This window comes from Eremothecium cymbalariae, chromosome 2, assembly GCF_000235365.1.
Source record: "Eremothecium cymbalariae DBVPG#7215 chromosome 2, complete sequence".
Taxonomy (NCBI): Eukaryota; Fungi; Ascomycota; class Saccharomycetes; order Saccharomycetales; family Saccharomycetaceae; genus Eremothecium; species Eremothecium cymbalariae.
The window spans coordinates 1-12,380 of record NC_016450.1 but is presented as its reverse complement, the minus strand read 5'-3'; the positions used below and the strand labels follow the sequence as shown (position 1 = coordinate 12,380).

Sequence of the window (12,380 nt, the reverse complement as noted above, 5' to 3'; positions counted from 1 at the left end):
CTAGGTTAAAGGAAAAGATGGCAATTTCTGGCTTGGCTAATTCGGATCAGAAATACGATGGTTCTTCATTAAAAATCGCTATTCTGCATGCTCGTTGGAACAAGAACATAATTGACGCATTAGTCAGCGGTGCTGTGAAGACCATGCAAAGTCTAGGAGTCAAAGAGCAGAACATTCATATTGAAAGTGTTCCAGGTTCTTATGAATTACCATTTGCTGCCAGTAGACTTGTTGCTAAAGCTGAAGCTAGGGGTGTGCATTACGATGCAATTATTCCAATCGGTGTGTTGATCAAAGGAGACAGTATGCACTTTGAGTACATTTGTGAAGCTGTAAGTCGTGCATTGATGGAATTGCAGTTCAAGATTAACATTCCAGTTATATTTGGAATTTTGACGTGTTTGAGTGAAAAACAAGCATTGATTCGTTCTGGGCTTTTTCCAGTAGCATCTGGTCATAACCACGGAGAAGACTTTGGCGCAGTCGCCGTGGAAATGGCAGTTAAATTCGGACACTAAGCTTAAGAGCGTTCTACTAGTAACTTGTTTAGTATAATTATGACCTGAATTTATGTAACCTAAGGTGTAAATAACCACTATTATACTAGAATATTACTTCCTGGCGATCTAGAGTTCCTTTTTTTGAGCTGACGTAGAACATCTCTTCTTGCTAGCTTCATTTCACGAGTCCAGGCTGCTCTATTTCTCCAAAATTCTTCTTCCCATGATGTAAGCTGTTGTTGATCATTTGGGTTGGACTTTTTGACTTTATGGAGTTGTGTCTGCGCTAACAAGAACGGAGATTGCCAGTGAGGAAAGAATAAGCCTTTAGGGTTTCCTTTGTTAATTGGATTCTCTGGGATGGCAACAGCCTTATTAACCTCTATAACATCTATCCCAGTTGGTTCAGAAATGTCTTTCTCGTGATCAATGTCTTCGTCAGACTCTTCTATCAATTTGAACTGAGCATTTTCTACATTCAGTGGATTGAATACGTTCCTGAGAACTTCCGTATTACTAATAGCAGGATTTTTATTTAACTCTTTGTCAATATTTGTATTAAGTTGTTTGGATTCATTATGAGCCCTAGATACACTTTCATAACCATTTGCGTCTTCGCTTCTTTCTATTAGTCCTAGTGGTGGCACCTCCTGATCAGGGTGTTTAGCTTCAGTACTTACCAATTCGCTCTTATACATCGCGTTAAGCTCGTAATCAGCATCAGCAGGTTCGTTTTCAACTTCCAATTCGACAGGCTTGGCAAAATCAAAATTCTCTAACATTCCATTTAAAATTCCATGCGTTATTTCTCTTTCTACTTTGAATTCTTCAGAGCTTTCAGGACCTTCTACGGTACCTGTACTATGGTTTAAATCTACGGTGATAGAATCACCGTTTGTACTCTCAAAACGCAATGAATTCTTTGTCCTGGAGTAGTCCAATCTATCCACAATATGATTACATCCATCACGCCAATATTTGTCGGTAAAACTGTACACCAAATCTCTTAAAGACTTATTTCTTTCGTATCCCCATAGTTTGGTCTTGTAACACTTTAACACCTTTAACTTTCCATCCATGGTGATTCTGAAGGTCATACTCTTTAAATTATGTTTGCTCCTTGGTGTCTTCCTAACTCTACCAGTTATTACTTCCTTACGATCTATCCATGATTTCTTAATATTATGCAATTTCTTGTAATGCTCCCATTGTTGCGATAGCATCTGTCGTTTCTTTGCCTCCTCTAAACTCTTGTTCTGATTTTCAATCATCCAGCGTTCCTTCCAATCAGGTTTGGCAACATCTATCTTAAGCTTATTTCCCATATAACTAAGGTTATTAAAGCTTGCTTTCAATCTATTAAGTTGGTGTTCACTATCAAATTCCATCATGATATATGCAAAATGCGAATGGCACTCAAACTGCGAGCTCAGACACTTCCCAAATTGCCCAAATCGCCCATACAGCTGTTGGGTACATCTTTCTATATCATTATAGAGATTCCCAACGTAAACACGCTTGCATAAAACCATTTGGGATTGCTTACTTACTCTTTTATTTGGTATATTGATATGAGATGAGCTTCTAATCAGATGACATTCTCAAAATTTTCAATCAGCGATGTAATCCGTTCATCACGATAACGCTTTAAATATTTTTTTTGGATTCCGAACAAAAAAGTATGAGAACTAACTATACAGAAATCAGTGGATACCATCAGTTAAGCGACCTTCTTTAGAGGGATAGTAATATTTAGCGGCTCTAGTGCGATGGAATCCATTGTTGATTATCCGAAGACCAAATTTGCGACTTCTTTAGACATTCCTTTGAGGGATTCAGAGGAAGTTGTGTCGATTGATTTGGAGAATGATTTGCCAGAAGATCCAGCAGATTTAAAAACGCTATTAGTTGAGGAGAGGTCGGATAAAGAGCACTGGTTAACCATTGGAGTTGCTTACTGCAACCATGGTATGGTTGAAGCTGGTATCAAGTTGATAGAGATGGCATTTGAAGTACTGCAAGGTCCACAATCAGCCTCATTGTATGGGTTTCTGACGTGGGCATATTTGAAATTGGCTAAGTCCAATATAACTGATTTTAGTTTACGAGAGCAACATTTAATTCAAGCAGAGCAGAACTTGAGGAGCGCTATCGAGTATGATCCATCGTGGGTCGGTAACATGTTGGCAACTGTTGATTTGTATTACCAGAGAAATTTTTACGATAAAGCTTTGGAAACAGCTGATATTTTTATCAAAAAGGGGCAAGAGGACGATAAGAGGCAGGGAAAGCCTTCCAGGTTGAATGTTTTGTTTCTATTAATGCGGGCTAAGCTGTTGTATCAGAAGAAGAATTATGCGGCCTCTTTGAGATTATTTCAAGAGTTGTTGGTTTTGGACCCGACGTTAGACCCTGATCCACGTATTGGGATTGGTTTATGTTTCTGGCAATTAAAGGACTCCTCAATGGCTATTAAATCTTGGGAAAGGGCGTTACAGTTAAATCACAAAAATCGAACTGCTAGAATCCTGGTTATGTTGGGAAATTTTCGTAATGCTTTAACCGTTTCTGAAAATGACCAACAGTTTGTAGACCAATTTACAGACGTTTTATCAGATTTGAAAAATATATTTGTTGAAAATAGAGAAACCCCAGTGCTTCTAGTTCTTTTACAATTCTATTATTACTTAACAGGTAATTATGACAATGTGATCGCCATCTATGAAAAGAAGATATCACAATGGGCTCCGTTGGTAGCTAATACTATATTATCTGATTCAGCTTTTTGGTGTGGTAGAGCTTATTATGCAAAAAGTGACTTTAGAAGGGCGTTTTCTATGTTTCAAGAATCATTAAGGCGAAATGAGGACAATTTGTTAGCGAAGTTTGGTCTAGGTCAATCTCAACTTCAGAACAAATTATTTGAAGAAAGTATCCTGACATTTGAAAACATTTACAAGACTCAAGAAAGTATTCAAGAACTTAATTATATTTTGGGCTTGTTATATTCAGCGAAATGTTTTGATAATCAATTTTCTAAGCTTTCAGCCAAGGAAAAATCTTCATTGGTGGGGAAATCTATCAACTTTTTGGAAAAATATATTAAGCTAACAACTGCAAAGAAAAATCAACTAGTTGCCGTCAAGGCATATCTGGTACTGTCTGAACTTTATGAGCTTCAAACGCAGTATAAGCAATCCCTTCAGTATCTCTCAAAGGCTGTAGACCAATGGAAATATTCGGGTTTAGAAGATATATCTTTGGAAATTTCAAATAATTTGGGCTGTTTCCATTTCATTAACGGAGACATTAAAAGTGCTCGAAAATACTTTCAAGAGGCCTTTGATGCTATTTCTAGCACTAACCATAAAAACATATCTGAAACGACTGTGAAATATAACATTGCTCGCGCAGCTGAATCGGAAGATCCTGAAAAGTCTATGTCTTTATATCAACAAATCCTATCAGAACATCCAGGTTATGTGCAAGCGAAAATTAGGTCTATATTTTTGAAATATCTGGAAGATAAGGAAGATAAATTTGCGACGGATTTAGAAGAACTGTTGGAACAAAATGATTCAGATTTAGAAGTGCGTTCCTTCTACAGCTGGTATCTCAAAAACGTATCCAGAGAAAAGAACGATGCAAATGGAGAGGACAGGGAAACTAAACACAATAGGGAAACTTTAACAAAGTATGACTCACATGACTTGTATGCGTTGATATCCCTGGCTAATCAATATGTTACTATAGCTAGAGATACTAAAAAATCTTCAAGTCAAAAGGAACAAGATAAATCTAAGCAATCTTTTCTAAAAGCTGTACAATTGTTTCAAAAGGTTCTACAGATAGACCCACTGAACATATTTGCAGCTCAAGGATTGGCTATCATCTTTGCTGACAGCAAGAGGTTCGGCCAGGCCTTGGAAATTCTGCGTAAGGTAAGGGATTCTTTAGATAACGAAGACGTTCATCTAAATCTAGCACATTGTTTGTTGGAGATGAAGGATTTTGTAAAATCAATTGAAAACTATGAGATAACATTGAGTCGGTTTGAAAATATTGGCCACAAATCTACGGTATTAAATTTGCTCGCATTTGCTTGGTATTCTCGTGGATTGAAAGAAAAATCGTTAGCTTGTTTCCAGAAGGCTTTGCAATACACCAAGGAAGCCTTGCAACTAGAAACTAATACACCTGAGAGTAAGTTTGTTTACAGTTTGATGTTCAATGTCGCGTTCATTGAATTTCAAATTGCAGAAGTTCTAAGAAGAGCAGGTCCAAGGGATAGAACACTTGCACAACTAGAACAATCTTTAGTCGATCTAGATGAAGCAGTTAATCTCCTTAAGAAATTTAGCAATTCACACTCTGTTTTAGACTCCGGGGAGGAAATTCAGCAGCGTATTCAGCTAGGAGAAGGCACCATGAAGGGAGCACTTGAACGTTGTATAAAGGAGCAAAAGGAATACGAAGAGAAGAAAGATATGAAACTTGCAAACGCTAAGAAGTTGATGGAAGAAGAAGAACAGAGGGAAAGAGAACGGCTCAGGAAGCTCGAAGAAGAGGAAAGAATTAAAAGGGAAAAACAAACTGAACAGTTCAAAAGGCTACAAGAGGAGGCTCAGAGGCTCATGGAGGAGCGAGCAACCATAGAAGACTTTATGGATGATTCCAACCTACCGCCAAGTGACAGTGAATTCGCCGATGAGGAGGAAGGTGCAGAAAAGAAAACCAAGGCTAAGAAAAAGAAACCCACCAAGAGAGCCAAGAGAACAAAGACTACTACAGACGTTGATGAAGAGAGCGTCCCCACCAAACGGAGAAGAAAATCCAAAAAAGCTATCGTTTCTGATCCTGAAGATGAAGACCTCGACGGGGCTCCAAATGAAGACGAAAAACTAAAGCCTAACCGTGGCAAGAAATCCGCCATCTCCGAAGAATTCGTCAACACAAGCGATGAAGAGGATTCAGCAGTCGAAACCGTCAAATCCACTAATAGCGACGTGGACCTCGACGCAGAGTCTGATAACATCAAAAAGGAGGAGAAGGGCGACCACCACCACCAAGATGACGACGACGACAACAACAACGAACAATACGACGAATAATTTCGCTTATATTAGATAATATAATACATAAATAAATAATGCTGCTAGATGTACAATAAATATTATAAACAACTCTCTCGATCATCTCCGCGAAAGCCACAGTTTGGCATCCCTGTAAGTATCGTGCGTCTCCTTATACAGCTTCTTCTCAAACTCATCCAACGTCATAAGCAACGTCCCCGTAGAATCAGAAGGCGCAACCCCGGCATCAACAGACACACTACTTGCATGCCTGTTAATTTCAAGTGCCCTCTCCAATAACATCTTATTGATCACACCTGCCAATTCCACATCTGAAAATAACGTCGCCCACTTGATCCCAAGGGTGTAGAACTGTCCACTAATAGAGTGCACGTCCAAAGTTGGGGCGTCGGATTTAATCGCATTAACCACTTTGGAAGAAAACATCTCTGGGGATAAAAACTGTACAAATGGTAACGCTTCTTCATCATCATGCTCTTGGTCCCCTGTTACAATAGCCAATACACTAGCTAACCATAAGGGCAACTCAATCTTCGCATTCTTATTCAACTGTCTCCCAGGATTCCCTTCCAAATACCCTAGCCCAGGAATGTCGTAATTGAATTTACACGAAAACTTGGTCCCTGCTGCCAATATCTCATCCACATCGTAGTACCCCATACCGCACCTGCTCTTATATATAAAGAATAGATTTAAATGGCCACGCACAATGCCCCTGTAGCTCTATCCTCACTTCAGAAACACCTCTGGATGCCTAGTTTTGACCCTCCCAAGCAGTTTAAATAGCGAGTTCTGCTGTCTCTCTTCTGCTTACTCTTTCATCTTTCTCCAATCCGTTCATCCGCCTCTATAAGTTTGCTTCGGAACCAAAAAAAAAACCGAAGCTATATAAAAATGTTGTCGAACGGATATGTATAGTTATAAGTGTTCTAAGATAATGAAACAGCCGTCTTCATTGCTAATTGTTACTTGTCAGGACCACTCAGGCTTTTAATTGGATATCTTAGTGTTTGCTTGAAGAAAAAGAGAATTTGCGATGGTCTGTGATAGCGTGGTTTACCATCCCAGCATTACAAAGTTAATTCACTTTTTGGATACTACGGCTGGAAGAGAGAAGGCTCTGCGTTTGTTGCAGTATTTGTGCAGGTTTTTAGGGTTTCAGTACAAGTCTATTCTTGCCCGCCAGCTGCAGGCACAGTTTACCACTACTAGGAAGTTGTTGAGGTTTTTGAAGCCATTGAATCATATCCAGCTGGCTGCTAAGTTTTACGACAATAAGATAGGGCCGGATGAGATATTGCGCTGGGCGAATGTGGTGAGGAACTTGTTCAGTGCTGCCTATTTGGCTTTGGATCAGGTTAATTTGTTGCGTATTATCAAGGTGATTCCCGTAACGCCGCTGACTGGCAAAAGTGTGCCTCGCTGGACTAACTGGATGTGGCTAGGCGGACTGGTGGCCGGGATTATTGGCGGCCTGCGTAACATTGAGATGGCCCAGAAGCGGATTGTGTCTATAGCCGAAGCTGGCTCTGAAGAGAAAGATCAAGCCCTATTGGAAGCCTCTTACCAGGAGAGATTCAAGGCGGCAAGAAAGCTCGTGTGGGACTTCTTGGATATGTACATCGTTCTGAATAACCTGGGCTATTTGGACTCTCAGGACGGCTCTATAGGTCTTGCTGGTGTGGCAACCTCCTTGTTCGGTCTCCAAGATTTGTGGAAGGCCACCAAGTAATGACGATTTGGCAGCTGTGCTGTTTGTTGGCGTTTTTTTTTGAGTGTGTGTATGTGTGTGTGATTACAACCTCGAATATATATTTTTGTTTTGTATGTGTGTGTGTTTGTTTATTATACATCTCTATTCTTATTTAAATATAATACGTATGATCATAAGTTACACCAAGTGCAATGCTGTTAGTTTCTCTTCTACTTATTGAACGACTGCCATCTCTTTGGTTTCCCTAAATGTTGGTCTATTTCATTTCAGCTGGCAAAAATTTGGACAATATTGGTACACCAAGACTTGTTTAACCAAATCTTCACCAGCCAAAAGCACGCATAGTTGTAAAGGATAAGGACGAATTAGAGTAATGAATAATAGATCCAGTTTGGGGATACCGGTGAATAATCAGGGAACCGCGAACAGTTTATATGGAGCCGTTAAGAGACCGCCTAGTAACTCTGTCAATGTTGGTCCAGCATCTGGAAATGTAAACCCTCTCAGCACTATACAACAACAGCAAGCTACAATGGCTGCACAGGCGGCGGCGAATCAACAAGTTCAACAGCGCTTGCTACTGCAGCAAAGGTTGAGACAACAACAGCAGCAGCAGCAGAATTTTGAGCAGCAGATCTTTCAGCTCCTGACCACGTTGAATAGAAAACCAAAGAGGTTGTATCAGTTTACCGAAGATACCGATGCTATTCTGAAGAAATACGAACAGTTCAAGCCAAGTTTCGAATTCCATATATACGAAAATAATTACAAGATATGTGCTCCTGCCAACACTCGACTGCAGCAGCATCAGAGAACACCGCAAGGTACCAGCGAGGGTCTTATTTTGAATAAGAACAATGAGACGTTGAAGGAATTTCTGGAGTACGTGGCGCGAGGTATGATTCCAGACGCAATAGTGGAGGTACTTCGTGATTGTAATATACAGTTTTATGAGGGTTGTTTGATTCTTCAGGTCTATGACCATACCAATACTGTTGATGTAAAACAGCCGCAGGCAGGGCAGGGCACTTCACAGCAGCAGCAGCAATCACAACAGGGTCCACAGCAACAGCGAAACATCCAGCAAAAGCAGCATTTATCCAACCAAGGTGCTCAGGTAAGTACCAGTGTACCCGGATCACCGCCCGTAGACCAAGCCAAGCAGCAGACGAACACAGAATCTGAGTCTCCACAGAGCCAGGTAAAAGGAGATAATTCTGCAAAGGAAGCCACTACTGGAACCGCAAAGGACAGGCTGACGACTCTTAAGAGGCCAAGAATGTATCGTACTTTGTTAAAACCCAATGATTTAACACGGTATTATGACATGCTATCTTGGGCAGACCACACGCGATTTTCTGATTCCGTTTATCAACAACTTGAAGCAGAAATATTAGCAATCACAAAGCGTAACTTGCGATTGGAAACCAATTTGAATCCATTTGAGCATGTGGATAAGATGAATAGTGACGAATTTCTGAAGCCGAAGTGGGATGAGAAGACTCAGGCTTGCATATATCCGCACCGTGAGTTGAGCACGGCCGCAAGTTCAAAAGGAGTGATAGGCCATATCGAGCAGCATGAAGAGTTACCAGAACATTCCTCTGCCTATGAACAAATGATGTTGATAATGAGTGGCAGAACTACAACTACTACCACCGCTACTCTAGCCGCATCCTTGGCCAAAAGAGCGGAACTGCTGGGAATTACAGGTAACTCGGCTAAAGGTAGTAGCTCCACAGGATCAGGCGGTAGCGTTTCAGGTAGTAACTCAGTGGCAGCGGCTGCAGTGGCGGCTGCCGCCGTCGTTGGTTCAAATGTAAACAATGAGAACAACCAATTCAGTAGGTTAAAGTTCGTGGAGCAGTTCCGATTAAATAAAGAAAAGAAGAAGCAGCAGGCGATGAATGCTGCGGTATCACCGGCTGGCTATAACCAGAGGATTTCAATGTCCGTACCATTGACTGTTCAACAAATAAAACAGCAGAAAAATCCGAGTGGGTCCCAACAAGCTGCACAATCAATGGCAAGAAACAACTCAGGCAATGCTGCGGCTCTGCCAAATGGAAAACGAACTGCCACTGCTGAAGGAGAAGAAAAGGCAAAACCCAAAAGACAACGAAAGACAACTAAAAAGGCAATGGGAGAAGGGGGCTCTGTCGCCAAGAAAAGGACTACTAAGAAACAGGCTAGTAACACCACTGCTGCCGTTCCAGGCGGCTCAGCTGCCAATTGAATTCACAGTAAATCCAGGCTTGATTTGAAACGGGAATTACATCTTATATACTAAAAAAGAATGTAATAATGTATATGATATATATCTTTTAAGCAAAGGAATCCTTCGGCTCGTTTTCCAACAGGTATTTCAGTAAATCGTAGATATTCTGTCTATCAGCAGGTGTGTGTATCCAAATACCATATACATCCTTCCTTAGATTTTTGATGATAACCAAGTCATCCTTTACTTCTACACCCATAGGTTCCAACGGCTGCTGAATATCGTCTTGTGGTGCAAACAGTTTGCGCTTGTTCACAACGCTATTTGGTGCAATTGCAATAGAAAAATTGTCAGGATTCATCCTGTTCAACACTATCAGCGCATAATTATAGATATCCCGCCCAGTAAGAACCCCATTACTCTTCTGCTCAGAGCCTGAATGTAGCTCCTGCTGCTGCTCATGCTGTGTTGAGGGGAAATCTGTACCATCAGTGATGTCTCGAAGATATATCGCTAATACTCCCTGGTACTCTAGCTTATTCCATTTGCTCTCATTGGAGTCCCATTTATATACTGAAGCATGCGGAGTGTGGAACAGAAGTTGCTTAATCTTATGGTCGTACCTCCCGATAACATTGAAATTAAGAGCCTTGCGGTATAACTCTAACGTCATAGCATTACTATCATTTGAACCAGTCATCTCAACCTCACTGACACTTTAACCTCACTTTACTAGGTCTATAATTTAACGCTATATAATTACATGTGTTTGAAAGTCATATGGAAAATTCCATGTCAAAGTTGATGGTTTTGGATAACGTTCGTTACCCGGCCAATCCCCAGTGACAGCGTCGTTTAAATTTAGCTCGAAGTTAGCTACAAATATAGCTGACAAGCCAACATTATCTAGGATAGGAGTAAGCCTGCAGCGGTATATTCTTTATGTGTGAGATTACCAGTATACGAATTATGGAACCATTTAAAGAGATAATGTGGTGTAGTTGGGTTTTTAACGACAGGGTGTTACAGAAAAGTTATATCTACAGGCATTCGTTCATCCATATAAGATATGCATCCTAGAACGTTGCCCAAGGTCTAAATTCGGCTCAATCAATCACTGACTTCAAAACACTTGAATGAACTCTATGCAAGTTTTTTTATTTTGTTGCAAAATACATGAATTTTTTTTCAGCTTCACTTTTCCAAGCCCTTTTTCTGAAATTAAATTTCAACGGCTACTCATTACTCTACGTTACATGAAATCTTACACCAATTTATAAGTGGATAAGGCATAATGAATCCGATTTTGAACGTGGGTATATTAGGTACCGGTATCTTTGCGAAGAATAGGCACTTGCCCTCCTTTCAGTCCTATCCTGATAAATTCAAGGTGGTAGCAGCTTGTAATCGTACTAAGAAGAAAGCCGTTGAATTTGCCGTAACAGCAGGCATTTCAGAACAGAAAGTGTATGATGATGTGGAGAAATTGATGCAGGATCCTGATGTCACATTTATAGATGCTCTGTTGCCCGTCCAATTTAACTTGACTGCGGTCGAGAAAGCCGTGGCTGCAGGGAAACCTATACTTTTAGAAAAGCCTATAGCTGCTAATCTCGAACAAGCAAGAGCTATAGTAGCTATTTCTGAAACGACAAACGTTCCAATTGCAATTGGAGAAAACTGGTTGTATTTGAACTCCATAGATGTTGTAAAGAGTAAGCTGGAAACCATTGGGGAGGTGGTAGGATTTACTTACAATTCCACTGGCCCCTTTGTAAAGAATAACAAGTATATGGAAACTTCATGGAGGCAAACTCCAGAACATATAGGAGGTTTTTTATCGGATGGTGGGGTTCACCAACTTGCATTGTTGACAGAACTACTGGGCGAAATTGAATCTGTAGCTGCTCTAACAAAGCAAATACGTGAGTTATCGGGGGCTGATGACACCGTTTTTTCTACTTTGAAGATGCGTTCAGGTGCAGTTGGTACTTTCACGTATGGTTCAGCATTCGGTGCTACTAATAAATGGATTTATGTGAAGATATATGGGACCAAGGGCTCTATTTTGTTAGATATTTCTAACAAGGTGGAGGCTAAAATCCGCGTTCAGCTTGGGGACAGTTTAGAGGATTCCGGCTCAATAGAAGAATTTGAGGTTGAAGAAGAAGGATCCTTTGGAGTCAATGCGGAATTCCTAAACTTTTATGAAGCAGTAGTCAGTGGTGACAAACAGGTTGTGAAGGGATCACCAAAAGTAGTGTTTCACCACTTGGCCTGTGTAGCAGCTTTCCTCGACTCGTCAAAGGCAAATGGCAGCAGTGTTCAGGTACAAGCAGCCTAATCTTGGTATTTTAAATCAGAACCGATCCGGAGACTGAGTCTCCATACCACATACACATTATACATAGTTTATGACGATAGTAACAAGATTACATTGAATACTAAATCTAACGTGTGAAACAATTTAAAGAGAAGTCTATGTTTCAAAATGTAATTTGAAGTCCAATTATGAAGTCAAAGGTAACTTTTAGAATACATAAAAATCTAGTATTTCGTAATTAGAAATTGAATGAATTAACTTATTTCTACCTTTAAATCAATAGATGTTAGTAATGCATATTAACATGTAAGCCATGGCTGAGAATTAAGCACATGGAGAAGGTCTTTAATTAAGCGTAGAGGAATACATTGGATATAAGTTAAATGGGTTGTAGGCACGTGATATCTAAAAGGGTTGATCTTGCGAGCGCGTTGGGATCTCGGGAGGCGGACTTGAGTCACACGTGGTGTACGGGTCTCTCAGGGAGCAGGTGTACGGGTCTCTCAGGGGCAGCGTACGGGTCTCGTCAGGG

At 40.5% G+C, this 12,380-nt stretch overlaps 8 protein-coding genes across 8 annotated transcripts, besides 1 other annotated feature; 5 read left to right on the top strand and 3 right to left on the bottom strand.

Annotated features, from left to right (window-relative positions):
- Positions 1–17: 17 nt before the first annotated feature.
- On the top strand, positions 18–518 carry RIB4 (lumazine synthase RIB4; the record flags this gene model as incomplete). The annotated part of the gene is made up of 1 exon (XM_003644538.1): positions 18–518. One exon carries the CDS (start codon positions 18–20, stop codon positions 516–518), a length of 501 nt encoding a protein of 166 aa, XP_003644586.1.
- An 80-nt stretch (positions 519–598) lies between these two features.
- On the bottom strand, positions 599–2,032 carry NOP8 (Nop8p; the record flags this gene model as incomplete). Its single annotated transcript, XM_003644537.1, has 1 exon — positions 599–2,032. One exon carries the CDS (start codon positions 2,030–2,032, stop codon positions 599–601), a length of 1,434 nt encoding a protein of 477 aa, XP_003644585.1.
- Positions 2,033–2,269: 237 nt separating this feature from the next.
- On the top strand, positions 2,270–5,611 carry CTR9 (Ctr9p; the record flags this gene model as incomplete). The annotated part of the gene is made up of 1 exon (XM_003644536.1): positions 2,270–5,611. The coding sequence occupies one exon, from the start codon at positions 2,270–2,272 to the stop codon at positions 5,609–5,611; it is 3,342 nt and encodes a 1,113-aa protein (XP_003644584.1).
- Positions 5,612–5,692: 81 nt separating this feature from the next.
- On the bottom strand, positions 5,693–6,253 carry PSF3 (DNA replication protein PSF3; the record flags this gene model as incomplete). The annotated part of the gene is made up of 1 exon (XM_003644535.1): positions 5,693–6,253. One exon carries the CDS (start codon positions 6,251–6,253, stop codon positions 5,693–5,695), a length of 561 nt encoding a protein of 186 aa, XP_003644583.1.
- Positions 6,254–6,629: 376 nt separating this feature from the next.
- On the top strand, positions 6,630–7,325 carry PEX11 (Pex11p; the record flags this gene model as incomplete). Its single annotated transcript, XM_003644534.1, has 1 exon — positions 6,630–7,325. The coding sequence occupies one exon, from the start codon at positions 6,630–6,632 to the stop codon at positions 7,323–7,325; it is 696 nt and encodes a 231-aa protein (XP_003644582.1).
- A 355-nt stretch (positions 7,326–7,680) lies between these two features.
- SPT20 (Spt20p) lies at positions 7,681–9,543 on the top strand (the record flags this gene model as incomplete). Its single annotated transcript, XM_003644533.1, has 1 exon — positions 7,681–9,543. One exon carries the CDS (start codon positions 7,681–7,683, stop codon positions 9,541–9,543), a length of 1,863 nt encoding a protein of 620 aa, XP_003644581.1.
- Positions 9,544–9,631: 88 nt separating this feature from the next.
- DCP1 (Dcp1p) lies at positions 9,632–10,225 on the bottom strand (the record flags this gene model as incomplete). The annotated part of the gene is made up of 1 exon (XM_003644532.1): positions 9,632–10,225. One exon carries the CDS (start codon positions 10,223–10,225, stop codon positions 9,632–9,634), a length of 594 nt encoding a protein of 197 aa, XP_003644580.1.
- Positions 10,226–10,819: 594 nt separating this feature from the next.
- Positions 10,820–11,869, top strand: Ecym_2002 (uncharacterized protein; the record flags this gene model as incomplete). The annotated part of the gene is made up of 1 exon (XM_003644531.1): positions 10,820–11,869. One exon carries the CDS (start codon positions 10,820–10,822, stop codon positions 11,867–11,869), a length of 1,050 nt encoding a protein of 349 aa, XP_003644579.1.
- A 25-nt stretch (positions 11,870–11,894) lies between these two features.
- Positions 11,895–12,380: a tandem repeat (telomeric repeat; Ecym_2001).